General features: G+C 39.8%; 1 protein-coding gene across 2 annotated transcripts in view; it reads left to right on the top strand.

Moving 5' to 3' along the window:
• The window catches only part of IPMK (inositol polyphosphate multikinase), a 38,406-nt gene that overhangs the window by 12,718 nt on the left and 11,606 nt on the right, over nucleotides 1-14,082 (top strand). The window contains exons 3-4 of one of the 2 annotated variants that reach the window (XM_041717058.2): nucleotides 6,490-6,586; nucleotides 12,267-12,439. In XM_041717058.2, the coding sequence (XP_041572992.1) occupies nucleotides 6,490-6,586; nucleotides 12,267-12,439 (270 nt within the window). The remainder of the gene's footprint in view (nucleotides 1-6,489; nucleotides 6,587-12,266; nucleotides 12,440-14,082) is intronic. The other variant, XM_072930883.1, reaches the window with a different exon arrangement.

Genomic DNA, 14,082 nt, shown 5'->3' with positions numbered 1-14,082 from the left:
AACTCTGCATCAGGAACAGCTTATCCAGGGAGGTTGTGGCTTTCCCAAACCTGGCAGTGTTCAAGGACAGGTTGGACAAGACCTTGAGCACCCTGATCTGGTAGAAGGTCTCCCTGCCTGTGGCCCTACATGATCTTTGGCTTCTTTCCAACCCGTAACATCCTTTGATTCTATAAATGGCAGATAAATAGAATGGAGTGCCTTGGCCTGGCACATGGACAGTGAGCCAGCTGAAGGTGCTCAGGAGGCTGTGGGACCAGCTGTACACTGTCACTGCTGCTGGAGAGGGCATGGAAATGTGTGTGGGACTGTGGTAGTGCTGTCTCTGAGTGACTGAGACTGCCCCAGCGTGGTAGTTGCTGCAGTACATTCCTTCTGTGGGCTCCTGCAGCATGGACATCTTCCAGTACTTTTTTTTTTTTTTTCCCTCCTGTTTGCTGTACCTCAGAATTTAATTGTCATACCTGGTTCTAGAGGTGTTGCCATGTCATGACTCCAAATAACAGCTGCCTCTTGCAGTCCTAGGAAAAACAAGCCAACATATGTCTGTCAGGACTTGGTTCCCATTTCTGTCCCTTTGAAATGTAAAATTAAATTTTGCTTATTTGAGTGAAAGTGCTTCAGGATTCCTCCCAGCTCTTGTTCTCTCCCACTCCTCTGTGTAAATATTCAGCTGGAAACAGATTGCTTTCTGGGGGAAAAAAAAGAGTAAGGCTGAATTTTCTCAGGAAATGGGACAACCATACTAGCCTCTTTTCCCTTGTGTTGTATTGTTCTACTATTCCACTTTCAGTAATTTCAGTGATAATTTAATCTTGAATAGTTGGAGCTGCTTAAAAAAATTATTCTTGGGACAGAGAGTTTGTATTAAAACACTCTGGCTGCTGACTTTGCCTAACTAATTTTTGGGTCTGTGAGCTTGGATGTGGTGTTGGTTTCTGACGAGGTCTGTGTCTTGCCTCAAATCCCAGTATTTGAGCAGTGTTCATGTTGCAGCACATAGTGCACTGTAACAGAGCTACCTTTTGGCCCAGTAGTTGTGAAAATAGGTGAGAAAACTGATTGTATTGTACTTCTGCAAGGGAGGAGTACTTGACTTTGTGCCTTGAAATTCACTGGGTCTCCCTGCCTGCTGGTAGCTTGAGTTTTGCAATGGGTAACTTCAGGACAGCATCTCTCCAGCTCTGTTGGGTGTGTTGTCAAAAGAGAAGAGAAAAATAAGAATGGGAGAAATATGTTAAAATTGAAAGTTGCTTACCAGATGACCAATGGTAGTATGTCGTAACCATTTTTTTAGTCTGTGTTCTCTTTATTTTGGCCTCTAGTGGAGAGTATCTAATGTGAAATCTGTTCCAATTTCTTGTACATGCATGTTGACATAATTGAACAGAATTCTGGTTAAATTATGGAGTAGGGACCTTGATATGCAATTTGCTGTGTAGTTTTTGACCATTCACTTAAGAGTCTCATAACCTATTTAAGAGGCTGCTTAACAGGTATTTGTGATGGTAACAACCTCTAAATGGAAGTTTTTGGAAGCCAACCCCTTACTATAATGTGGGGTTTTTTTTCTGACTCCTGAAACACTTTTGACTTTGTCAGAAGAGTGTGCCATCTTTACTTGAAAATCCATTTATGTGATCAGATTATGGGAATTGATCCTCCTTTGTTTTACACTCTTTGTGTGTATTTTCAGTGCAAATGATTATCTCATTAATGTGACTGCGTATTAGATAGTAAATTAAGCAATTTGCCGTAATTGCATAGTGTAACAACATTGGCAAATATTTAACTTGTGGAGTTATTTGGTATGAGATTTTGAATATAAGCAGAGCTGTCTCAATGGCAGTCCTTTTTGTGGAAACAGGTTCTGTGGACACGACTCATACCATGATGGTACCACTTCAGAAAAAACCCAGGGCAGTGAGTTGTAGAACCAAGCAGATATGAGTTGTTAAAATCACAGCTGCTGTTTCAACCTCAATTTTTTGGCCCTTGCACTTCCTGGTGTAACTGGCTGATGTAAGAGTCCGGAGGGAAATGGAGTGTTTGCTCAGGTAATTAAAGTCTGTGATATAATACATACCCCATGGAAGAGGGAATTAAGGTTGCCCTAGCATCTGTAAATCTTGCATTTGCTAATTTAAGTGTATGACTTAGCTGCATTAACTGCTCAAAAAAAGTCTCAAATCCCACAGTAGACAGTGAATTCGCTGCCTGATGTTGGCAGCTGGCTGTGTAATGTGAGACTGCAGCCTGTAGTGCTGCTGCCTTTAGGGACAGGTCATGATAGCTGGCAACAAAGAAAGGTGATGCTGCAGACTGATATACCTGCTCTGACACTTACAAGTTTCCTGCACAAATAACTTTAAAATACATGTTCTTGTAAACTAACACTTGAATGTACTTAGGAGGTTCTCTACAGATTACTTTTCTGTGAAAGTGCTATTTTTTAATCAGGACATTTAAAGACGGGTCTATACTGCCAGAACTAGTTTCCTGTTAAAATTTAAACTCTTGTTTTACCCGCTCTCTATCATTTAGGTCATTAGCTACTCTTTAGAAAAAAAACTCAAAGTTGAGATTTAAATAAGAACATTCCCTTTGTCCTAAGCAGCCCCTCTTTGCATTACAAGCAGATGAATCTGTTCCTGGAAACCCCAGAGTGGATTTTGGATTAAAAACTTAGGGATGGTAAATAAGCTTCAGAATTAAAAAGTCCAGCATGGCTGGAGATTTGGACTTCATGGTGTCTATTAGACTACCTGAACTGCCACAGAACATATCTGGGGGATATTCCTCCTCTGAGTTAGTGGCTGTAATTTGTAGTGGTCATGTCGTGAGCCCTCCAAATGTCAGCATCCTATTTATTTGCTTTTCTGGAGACGTTTTTTGTCTCCAGTCTGTGCTATTGGAAGAATATAGCCTGTGATATGTAGAAGGGGTAACTCCTCAGGCTGAGTTGACATAGAGTTGTTTTGCATTTCTTGATTTATTGGATATAGTTGTTATATACACTAATGCAAAAATTGCTTGTATTTGTCAGTGTTTGCTGGAGAGATGGACCTCTGCTGTTACATTTAAAAAAAACCAACAATGTTTCTTGAGGTAAAATTAGGGTATTTCCGATGCAAGTTAAAATCTAATGTTTTATTTATTATGTTTTTTCTGAGGTAAGTGATAACTTGCATTTTTCAGGAATCTTCCAGTAGTATTGGTATCAATACCTTTTGGGGCATGAGGTGCATGGTATATTTCCTGTGTAGTTTTAGGGATGGTTTTATCATGTTTACATTTATATTTGGTATTCTGTGGCTTGCTACCAGGTTGTATGAAATGAGAAAAAATGCCCATGATGTGTACTGCTTATGAGGCCCCGTTCTAATGAGCAGAAGTGGTTTTGTCCTACATAGGAATGAGGACAATTCCTGAAATGTCTAGTTTTGTTGCTTTGCCCACACCAAAGGGATTCCTTTGATCTTTATTAATTGAGTGCTTATTCTTGTTTGACATGTGAATATATTACAGGCTAAAGTTGAGGTCTATATTAAGGTCAAATAAGTGCCTTGTATATGTTATGTCAGAGTTATGAGGGGAGTTTTTTACTGGTTCTGGGAGCAAGATAACTTCTTGAGAGACACAAGTAATGCAGTTAGTTCTGTTATGTCAAAGTAGTGATACTGAAAAATGCATTATTGGGAGCTCTGTCTCCATTTAAAATGTTTTATATCAGATTATTGAGGAATAGACTACTTGGAAGATACTACTTCTGGAGGTCTTCTCCCCATTTGGACTCGACTTTGGGCTATTACACCCCATTATAAATTATCAGAGTATCTTTGTTGTATCCTGCTATTGGAAATATGCAGGAGCATCCTCATAATTACTTGCTAAGTTACAAAGTTCAATTGCCTAATGTTGACTTGCTTTAAAAAGTAAGTCAAGGGTCCTGTCTCTCTTAAAAAACCCAAGTGACATTCTATTTTCTCAGAATCTTTTGCTAATAAATTGAGTTATTATGTTTGCCTATTTTCTCAGTTGCATTCAGTGTTTCTCCTTGTCTGTTGCACTTTTGTTTCCATTGCTCTCCTCTTGGTCCTGACCTATTTATACGCACTTGTTCCCATGTAAAGATACAATAATTTCTGCCTCTCAGATCTCCTCAAACTCATCTGGGAAAAGAACATTAGTGCTGGGGGCAGTGGAGTGCTCTGCCTTGGATGTGAGGTGCTATGATCATAAAGTACCACAGTAAACAAAAATTGGGTTTGTACCACTTGTATACAGCATGAAGTAATGGCACCAGTCAGTGCTTGGAGTGCTGGCCCAGAAACTGCTGTCTGTACAGCTGTCTGAATTGTTATCAAAGGGAGCAGTGATCAAGTCTGTGCCTGACCAAGTCTGTGCCTCAGCATCTGCCTGCTGCTAATCTTCCCCTCTCTTCCACCCTTAGCTTCTTCTTTTCTTCCTTAAATGAGTAAGATCAAGCTACATTGAGGTCTTCTGGAGAAAGCGCTGTCCTCTGCTGGCAACCCCTGAGGCTCAGTGAGGAAATGTTGCATAAACACACTGATCACAGGGGCAAGCAAGGTTCTTTATCTTGGAGCACAATGTACCAGCTACCAGCTTGTGCTAACATAGAGGGAAACTGGACTTAGACTATGTGTCATCCTCGGTGGTCATGCCAGCTTGTCTATGTGAAGAGAGATCAGTGCCCTGTGATGTGACACTGTGACTTAAAGGGTACACACCTAGCAACTTCTCTATATTTAAGATAGCAACAGTAGTGGCAGAGGGTGTGGTGTTGGGCGTACCCTAGAGTTTTGCAATACGCTGTGCACATATTTGTTTAGTTTGAGCTTTCAGGATTGAGCCCTTTGTCTTAGGATCCTTTAAATGGAGCCTGTTCCATGAGTTGATTAAAGGAATGGGTCAAATTCAATACCTTAGCATACAGTCAGCATGGGTGTATCATGTTCCTGATCACTTCCCACTAACAGTGAGGGTGTCAGAATTGTGTGTGGTGCAAGCCCAGGAGAGCCCCACTTTAGCTGTGGAGAAGTCACTCTGTTAGAAGCACACCGGTGATTTGAGTTCACCTAGTTTGAGATTTTTGCAGTGAAGCCGAAATTCAGGAGAACTCACATTAACTAATTTTAACACTGCTGCTGCATGAGGTGCTGTGTCGAGTTACTGACACTGGTGAGGATAGCCAAGATGCTCTAAAGATGCCTTGGTGCTCTAAAATAGCATGTGGACTTCTGGTCCATTTTTTTTCCTCCCTAGCTGTATTAACACAACACTGTGGTATGTATTTTGCGTTACCTGCCCTTTGTAGCTGCTATTGCCAGGTATCCCCCGCTGTGGTTAAATGTGGCCTGACATGATGAGCAAAATCTGCAGAGCTGTTAAGAACTGACTTTTTTTTGGCCTTGCTGCCAACTTTGGAATGGGCTCTGGCTGCACTGCAGTGACAGCAGAGCACTCATCATGCCGGGTCACTGTGCAGCATCCCTGGGTATTGCTGTGTGGCCATGGTAGGGCTGAGGGGAAGGACACCACTCTGATGGCAGCACAACTGGGACATCTCCATAAGGAGTGGGATGAGATGGCTCCTAAATGCAGTAACAATTATTGTAACCTGTACTGGTGTGGATATAGATCTTTCAGTCTACAAAAGTGTGTGGAAGTGTTGTATAGGTAATTCACTGTCTGCAGCCACATCACTGGATGGGATGGGGCAAGTCAATGGTTTTGAAACCCTCTTAGCAGTGCTTCAGACTGGTAACAGTTATGCAATTCCATAACAGCATCCAAAGCTTCATTTTAACTGCAAAGAGTTGTTCCTTCAGGAATATAAGCCAGCTGCTGTTTTCAAACTGTTACTGTTTTTCCTACAGAAATTGAAAAAAAAGTGTTGAAAGCTTTAAAGCTAATGAAAAGAAATATGTTTGAACTGTGCGTAGTGTGTGTGATGTATCTACAGTATGAATTGTCTTAAAGAAGATGAGAAAATGCTATCTAGTCTGAGCTTCTATACTTTACCTGATATAATTTAAAAAGATTTGGATATATAATATGATGCAGTAATACTATACAGTCTTGAATGCAAATGTGAGAACACATTTTTCAATAGCTAGACTTTGAAGTTAACAATTACAGTTTAGATTTTTATTCACGTTAAGCCATAAATTGTGCTTAGGGTTGATTCATCGTTGCCACTTTAAAATTTGAAAGAAAGAATGCCACTCATTTTTGCTGGACTGTGACAATTATCATCTTCATCTTGTATGTTTTTTGAATGTAAGGTAAATAGCTTAGACTTGTGAAAAAAATACTGCAAGAATGTATAATTTCGGGACAATTGGAAGTTGTCATGGTTTAGCCCCAGCCAGCTCCCCAGTACCATGCAGCTACTTTTCACTCCCCCACCAGCAGAAATGAATGTTTAAAATGATGATCTCTCCAAGCCTCCCTATTTTATTTCAGGTTTATGACGCTGAATGTTGCGACAGCATTCTTCTGGAGCTGCGGGAATATCTGCCAAAATACTTCGGTGTCTGGTCACCACCTACTGCACCAAATGGTACTGTTCTAATTTTATCTCTTAATCCAAACCTCCTGGAAAAATTTTCTGGAGACTAATTTTTGGCAGTTGTGAGCTCTGTAGGGTTTTTTTGGATTTGTTTTGGAGCCCACTGATGTTCCTTCTAACAACTGGTTCCCGTTTGCAGTCTTGTGGCCGGATTAGGTCTTTGGAGTTTTCCTCCCAGGGAAGATGGGTGTGGCTGTTTGTACAGCAGAGATTTCCTGAGTGTCTGAGCCTGATGGACGTCCCCAGAGTTCCTGCTCTGGGTGAGGTTGTGGTGGAGGAGAGGGCTGGTTCCATGGTTATGTCCAGCCAGGCAATCAAAAGGAAGAACTACTCTGTGGGTATGGAAGAAAGGAAAGATGGATACTCTGGGGCTGAGAAAACATGGAATATGTTTTCTCAAAGTGGATTATGCTGCTGTTTCTCCAGTGGTTGGATCTCATCACTGTACCTTACCACCCAAAGCACTTACTTCAGCAGGTGCCATGGTGGGGAGTTCTGCTTGCCATCATCTGTTACTGGTTTTAATGAAACAAAATCTAGTGTCTTAAAATTTGTAGTTGTAGAACACTACGAGTCAGGAGGAAAAGGATGTTTTAGTAGAACAATTGGAAGATTGTATCTTCAAGAGAAAATAGATATTGTTGTATTAGAAACTGGATTTTCTTCTGGGGACTTCTCTAATTCACACTTGGGAAATGGAGCTTCTGGAACACACAAAGGGATGGCATGGAATCTATTTGAATACGTGGGCACCAAAGTAGATGCCATGCTGCTCCTTTAAAATAACTCTGTCTTCTTCTGCTTATGCTATCACTTGATAGACTTGTTTTCCAAAGTAGTAGTAAAACAGCATCCACAGACATGGTGTAATATCTACAGGAAAAAATTAAAGGAAGCTTGTGGTAGTACCAGCAGTTTCTTAGCTCAGCTTTACTTTCATGCTTTCCTGTTTGGCACTAACTCAAATAGCTCTAGAAGAGGTATCTTTTTCCTTCCCTCACAATTTAATTTGTTACGGATGGCGAATAATTTTTTTTTGTTTGCAGTATGATCTTAAGATGTGAAAATATATGGTCTAACCAAGAGACAGTAATTCAACACATTGCTCATTTGCTTTGGGGATTCAAAAGCACCATGGGGCTGGATTTTGGAAGGTCACTGCCAGTCAGACATAGGCAGTAGGAATAACTGTTTAAAGGAGGAGAAACTTTTGATTTTGTTTGTTTTGTTTCTTGAAAAGGCTGTGCACTATCATGAGTCCTTTTCATAGAAAGCTGTGGCGACAATTCAACCAAAACACTGCGCTGCCAATTCTGTTATCTGTAGTATTAATGAGCTTTGTGTAGTCTTGATAGAAATCAAAGTTGCTGCAGATGATGGAGTTTAGCAGAGTGTACGTGTATCTTGTTCCTAAGTGTAGATTGAAGATATATTTGTAAGTTTGCTGCAGTCTTAACAGTGGAAGCCTGACCTTTCCCTTGGCAATCACTGCTCTGCAGGCTCTGGGATCACAGCTCCATACAACCCAGTAGTAGTGAACCCAGTAATTTCCTGTTGTAACTAAATTGGTCATAGGTGACTTCTGAGAAAACAAAACTTAGTCTGCTCTCAACTTGGTTTGTGACCATCTCAGTTTCCATGTGACAGGTAAGCAGGAACTGCAGCTTCTAAGGTGAAGAACATAATTTATTTCCTTAGACAAATATTTAAGGAGAAGCATCAACATTCTATACTGAAAAAAAAGGTAAGTGGATGAAATTGCTAGCTAAAAGGGGTGAAATGTATGAAGTGTAAATGAGAATGTAGGAAATGTGACAGAAAAGATGGACTCCCAGTATCAATCCAATTTGTAAAATAACTCCCGTTCTGCTGAAATCACATACCCAGTGCTACTGCAAAGGAAATTGAGGTGGAGGTGGGATGCTGTTTTCCTAAGCTCATCTAAAATAGATTGGATTTGAAATTTAGCTTCACTGGCATTGTGGGTATTCGGAGTTTATTCACAAAGCAGTGGAAAAGTTGTTATAAAGATCTAGGAGCCATCTGCTGCTGAGTTTTCTGAGTGTGGCTGCCTAGTTGCTGCCGTGGTTTGTTTTTTTTTTAGTAACTTCACTGCTGCTCATTTTATACTCTTACCTAGTTTTGTTGCCTAACCTGTGAACAGGATAGATACATATAACCCAGCTTCAAACTTAACTTCTCTTCCTTTGTTGCTGTGGGCAATTGAAGTTCTTCCCTGCTTATTCCTGTGTTTTGAGAGGTGTCTCCTCTTAGGAAAAGGAATCAGATGCCTCAAGTGATTTTGTCTCTTCTGTCTCCAGTGAGGACTGAATGCACTGGCATGTCTGTGCTGAAGTCTGCAGTGGTTCATGCCATGGATACTTGCTGAATTTTAGTGGTCTTTTGGTTTATCTCCTTTGGGACTGTAAAAATTATGTAAATAATATGTCAAGCCACGCCTTCATGCCACTGTTAAATAGAAAAGAGCAGGGCAAGTCTCTGGTGAATGATTTATTTAAATCCTTAAAATGTATGGTCAAGACTATCTAGCAATGCAAGTTTTAATATAAACATCTTTATGAATTTCTCTCTCCATGGGGGTTTTTAATTTAATCTAGTTTGAGATAGCAAATGCATAATTTCCTGAAGTACACTGGGTTAGCAGGGCATTACATAATAATTTAGAAAGTCTGAATTGCTTGAAAAATTGCTTGAAAAATGCAGGCTTTTTTTTAACCAAGCAAGGGGAAGGGGGGAGAGCACTCTTATTACCTGGGCTGAGGTGCAGACTCACTGATGCCCTTGAGAAGGAAACTTATGGTCAGAGCTTCAGAGGCTTGCAGTGGCTGATTTGAAAATGGAGAGCAGTTGATACATATCTGAGCCTTAACTTTGTTTTGCCTTATTCTCAGTGCTTGGAGGTATCATAGGGGTAACTGCTGGAAATTAAAGTCGTGTACGTACCAGTATTGTGGGTTTGGGAGCTGTTTCATTAGACTGATGAATACAGTTCAAATAAGCACCAAACAGTGCCAAGAAAGATGGAGTATAAACAATTGATCAATTTGTTTGAAGCAATCATGAGAAAAAGTCACTTGCTTTATCTGGGTGGCATTGCTCTGCCAAGAAGGCCACACAGCTTTGCGAGAGCAGAGGGGTGTGTTAACAGATATAACAGGCCTAATTCTGAGCCAGCAGCTAGCTAACAAGGAAGATTTAATTCCAGAAAGTGTGAGAGAGATGAGAAATTTCTGGTTAATTTACAGGCTTTGCCAAATAATTAATGTTTCCCAGGGTTGATGTTATCTACAAAGGTAATTTAATGCTTAATTAAAAAAAATTAATTATTGTTATGTTTTTAGGAGGTTGGTAAGATAGCTTAAGAAATCTAGTTTAAGAAATCTGGAAAGGATGGGGAACAACGAAGTGACAGACATTTTGGACTTTAAAGTATTTGAGAGGTGCTGAATGTTTGTGCTGTGTGGTTAAAAAGCAGGAATTAGACCAGTGCAGTAGAAGACAGCTGATACCTATGGATACCTATGGAAATAAATGTTTTATACTACTTTCTGTATGGTTTTATTTTAGGGCTGATGAAAACATTGCACCTAAACAATTTGTATTACTTTTTTGTTTCTAACAGTTTGATTCTGGAATGCTTGCAACATGTTCCAAAGCATTTTGGAATTGGTGGTGAAGGACTGCAGCTGTTTTCTGAGATTTTTTGCGTTTTCTGTCTTTCCCCACCTCCCATGTAAACCTTTGGCTCTTTGCTTTTGAGAGCTATGTACTGAAAACCTTGAGTTTTATTTAGGTATTTCCTGCATTGTTTTAGAGTGATGACACAAATCTGTTGATGACAGTGATTTCGGTAATATGCAAAAGGAGTCAGAAGGATGGCACTTAGATTTTTACAGTTTTTGGTTTAAAAGGAGATAGCTAACAGATTTTATTAACTCCCCAGGTGTTGGTAGTGGTTTCTCAAAGTCCTGCAAAAGCTATGCTAATATCTGAGTGAATTAGACCTCTGTATAACAACCTTGAAGAGTAGAAGTAGCACCTGCAGTTCAGGTGATACAGAATACGCTGCCTGGTAGGGAGAGTGTTTGTCCTGCTTATCCTTTGGGAATATTCAGTGAGCAAATATCAAGTATGTTGGCTGCCTAGGGCTCCTCAGAATTAACTACGAGTTACTTCAGCTTGGATGCATTCATGCAGTTGTAGTTAGTGGGTGAGCTAGCCTGTAACAAAACTCCTTTTGCTGTAGCTAGATTGATCCTGTAGCCCAAAAGACATTGAAAGCTGGGGAAGTGATTTACTGGAGCAATGGTGTTGTTTTTTTTTGTTTTTAATTAGTGTATTGGTTTGACATGTTGTCCTGAAAATGACTACATTAACAAGATGCCTAATTCCAATGATACAGAAAGCAGGCATCTGATGATTGAATCAAACCTGTTTAAATTAATACATACATACTTTGTGAGAAATTAGGACATTTGATCATGATGGTGTAAAAACGGAGGCTCTAGTAGGACTTAAAGTAAAAGTCCCTTTCACTTTTTTTCCTTAAGAAAGTGTCTCTACTTATCAAGTGTAAATGGAATGTTGCTTGTTCCTTTTATCTTGACTGGGACTGGTTTGTTACCTGATTGTGCAGCTTTCAAAAAGGCACTTTGTGCTTCTTTTTAAACTTGGAACTAGTTTTGCTTTCTCTCACAATCCCATTTTAGATCATACTGCAGGAATGGAGTATAATACAATTTTTTTTGTGTTCAAACTGCATTAAAGCGAAAGCAATACATGTATGGAGTAGGCTTTACTGGAAAGAAAGCCAGATCTGATATTTGTGCCTGGTGACAGGAGGATTTACAAAGCACATGTGAAGAATGAGACCAGTGTTGAGGCTGTGTTGGTTAATCATGTCCTGGCAAGGGCTGGAGGTAGGTGCAGCTGTCTCCCAAGCAGAGTTGTCTGAGGGCTGGTGGGTACTGACTCCATTTCCTTGTTGTGTTCAGACAGTGAGTGAATGCTGGTAATGAGCATTTTCATCAGGTTTTAGATACTCCTTTAAATCTTCAGGTACTTCTGGGGTTTCTTAGTCCAGCCACCCTCCCAGAGGGCTGTTAGAAATGGATGAAAGGCAGCCTAGGCTTCCAAGAGCATTTTCCCCAAAAGGTGTGCCATGAGAAATAAGTGTAGATGGGAGTGGGATAAAGAGAAACCAAATGAGCTGCACTTCAGCCCCTGAAGGCTAGGAATGAAATGTTCTCTTCATTTTTAAAATGACACGAGACCAGCTGAATTGCAAAACTAGCCACACAGCTGCATAACCTGCATTTGTATGTGGTTAGTAATGCTCTTTGTGATATGTTAATGACTTAATAAAAGCTACTCAGGGATTTTATCTGGGCAATAATTTGGATTTGAATGCTAGGTTAACACATGTTAATTGTATACAATTTTCTAAACTAGAAAGCATTTAGATTTTCATAGCAATAGAATTTATGGGTGTCAGTGACCATGATTTAGCCTCCATTCAGAGACAAATTTGACTCTTGAAGAACTCATGTGATACTAAGCCTTAAACTGTTCCTCCACAGGTTCTCAGCAGAAGCTATGTAATTATTTTGCTTTGACCCACTGTTAAGAGAAGTTTTGTTTTTTTTGACAGACACATACCTAAAACTGGAAGATGTGACCCGTAAGTTTAATAAGCCCTGCATAATGGATGTAAAAATTGGTCAGAAAAGTTATGATCCATATGCTTCAGCAGAGAAGATACAGCAGCAGGTCAGCAAGTACCCGCTGATGGAAGAGATTGGCTTTTTGGTTCTTGGCATGAGGGTAAGAACTTGTTTTATCTTCACTTTCAGTTTATGCTCAGGCCTCTTGTCCCACACCAGGTACAGCAACTGGTTTTCCTCACAAACAGCAATCCTCTTGAGTTTTGCATAAATACTGTGTTACCTGAATGTGCTGGTGTCAGCTGTCGTGTGAAATCAGTTCCAAAGCACCGCTCTGGTTCAAAACAATTATTTAATGTGGCTGTGTCCATTAGGGCAAGCTATTTGCAACCTGGGCACTGTATGTGTATACAAGAGAGAGGCTGGGTATTTAAAACTGAATACAGTTGCAATTAATTCTTCACCACCACAACAGATATTTAAAATTATTAAGCAGATTTTAAGTTGTATATCAGAGATTTACATACTGAACCAGTATTTCTAATAATTCAGTAATGAGCTTTGTCCACCACATTTTTCATCTTTATACTCGTTTTTTAAATAAAAATAATTTTACTTATTTTTTTTAATTTAGGGAGGTGATGCATGATGCAAATAGCCATGAACAACTGCTGATGTTTTACATTTTAAAAAGCTTTCCATCAGAAGGAGACTTCTTTTGATATTTACACACTCAAAGAATGGCTCTCAGGGAAGGTTAGTTGGGCATGCAGACATCCCTATTAACTCTTGATACTCTTAGAAATACTAAGAGTCAATAGGTGTGTATTGGCTACTTTAAAACTTCATTGTAAAGAAAAGCTGTACAGAACATTTGTGGTTCAGTAAGAGAAATATGTTGATAAGTAGTTTTCTCTGCCATGATAGGTACAGGAATAGTTTTCTTTTTTGATGTGGGATTTTTTTCTTCTTATACACAAAGCCAGGGTTCCTGAAGCTCTGCAGCACAAATGGCTGGAGACTTTGATAAGCTTCCCCTTTGCTGTTCAATAGCAATAGCAGCCAGATTGCACCATTGTTCAAGATAATTCTAATATCTCTGTAATGTTTTGTGCAGAGCTGCCCAGCCTCCCAGCCCTTAACTCTGCCTTGAGATAAGCTGCTATATAAATTATAGTGGTCATGAGTAGTAATTACATAAGCCTATGAGCAAGAATGTGGGAGTAAAGTCAAAAACCAGCCAAACAGTTTGGATGGGAAAGGAAGGTTAGAGATTATAGCTTTGGATTTGGTTGATGTCATTGTGTAACCTTTCTTATCTCATTTGTAAAACAATGTGCTTCATGTCCTATGTTTCATGACAGTGCAGAAGGAATGATTGATTGCTTCTGTGGTATTCTTGTGACTGTTGTTTCTAACATTGACACTTACTTGTGTCTTTGTCCTGTTGCAGAATTTTTTTCAGTCCTCTAATTCAGACTGGATGTATAATGATGGTTCTCCCAAGTAGTGCAGTTTTCCATCCAGTGTTTAGCTAGATGAGATTTGGATTTTTGCCTTTGGCCCCCAAGTACACGTTGGAAGCTGTTTTCCGAAGAGAATTGAAAAGGTTCCTCCTGCCCTCACACAGTACTTGGCAAAGTCTGAATTCACAATGTTCTCTGCCTCTTGGTTATGGGAGGTTCTCTGTGCTTGCTTTATTTTTGCAAAGTTCTGGCCATACTATGAAACATTCCTACACAGATATGTACTGCCCAGAAGAGCTCACTTGCTGGATGAAGGTTGTTCCTGTTCCTGGACAAA

This window comes from Taeniopygia guttata, chromosome 6, assembly GCF_048771995.1.
Source record: "Taeniopygia guttata chromosome 6, bTaeGut7.mat, whole genome shotgun sequence".
Lineage (NCBI taxonomy): Eukaryota > Metazoa > Chordata > Aves > Passeriformes > Estrildidae > Taeniopygia > Taeniopygia guttata.
This window is presented reverse-complemented; position numbering and strand designations above follow the sequence as displayed.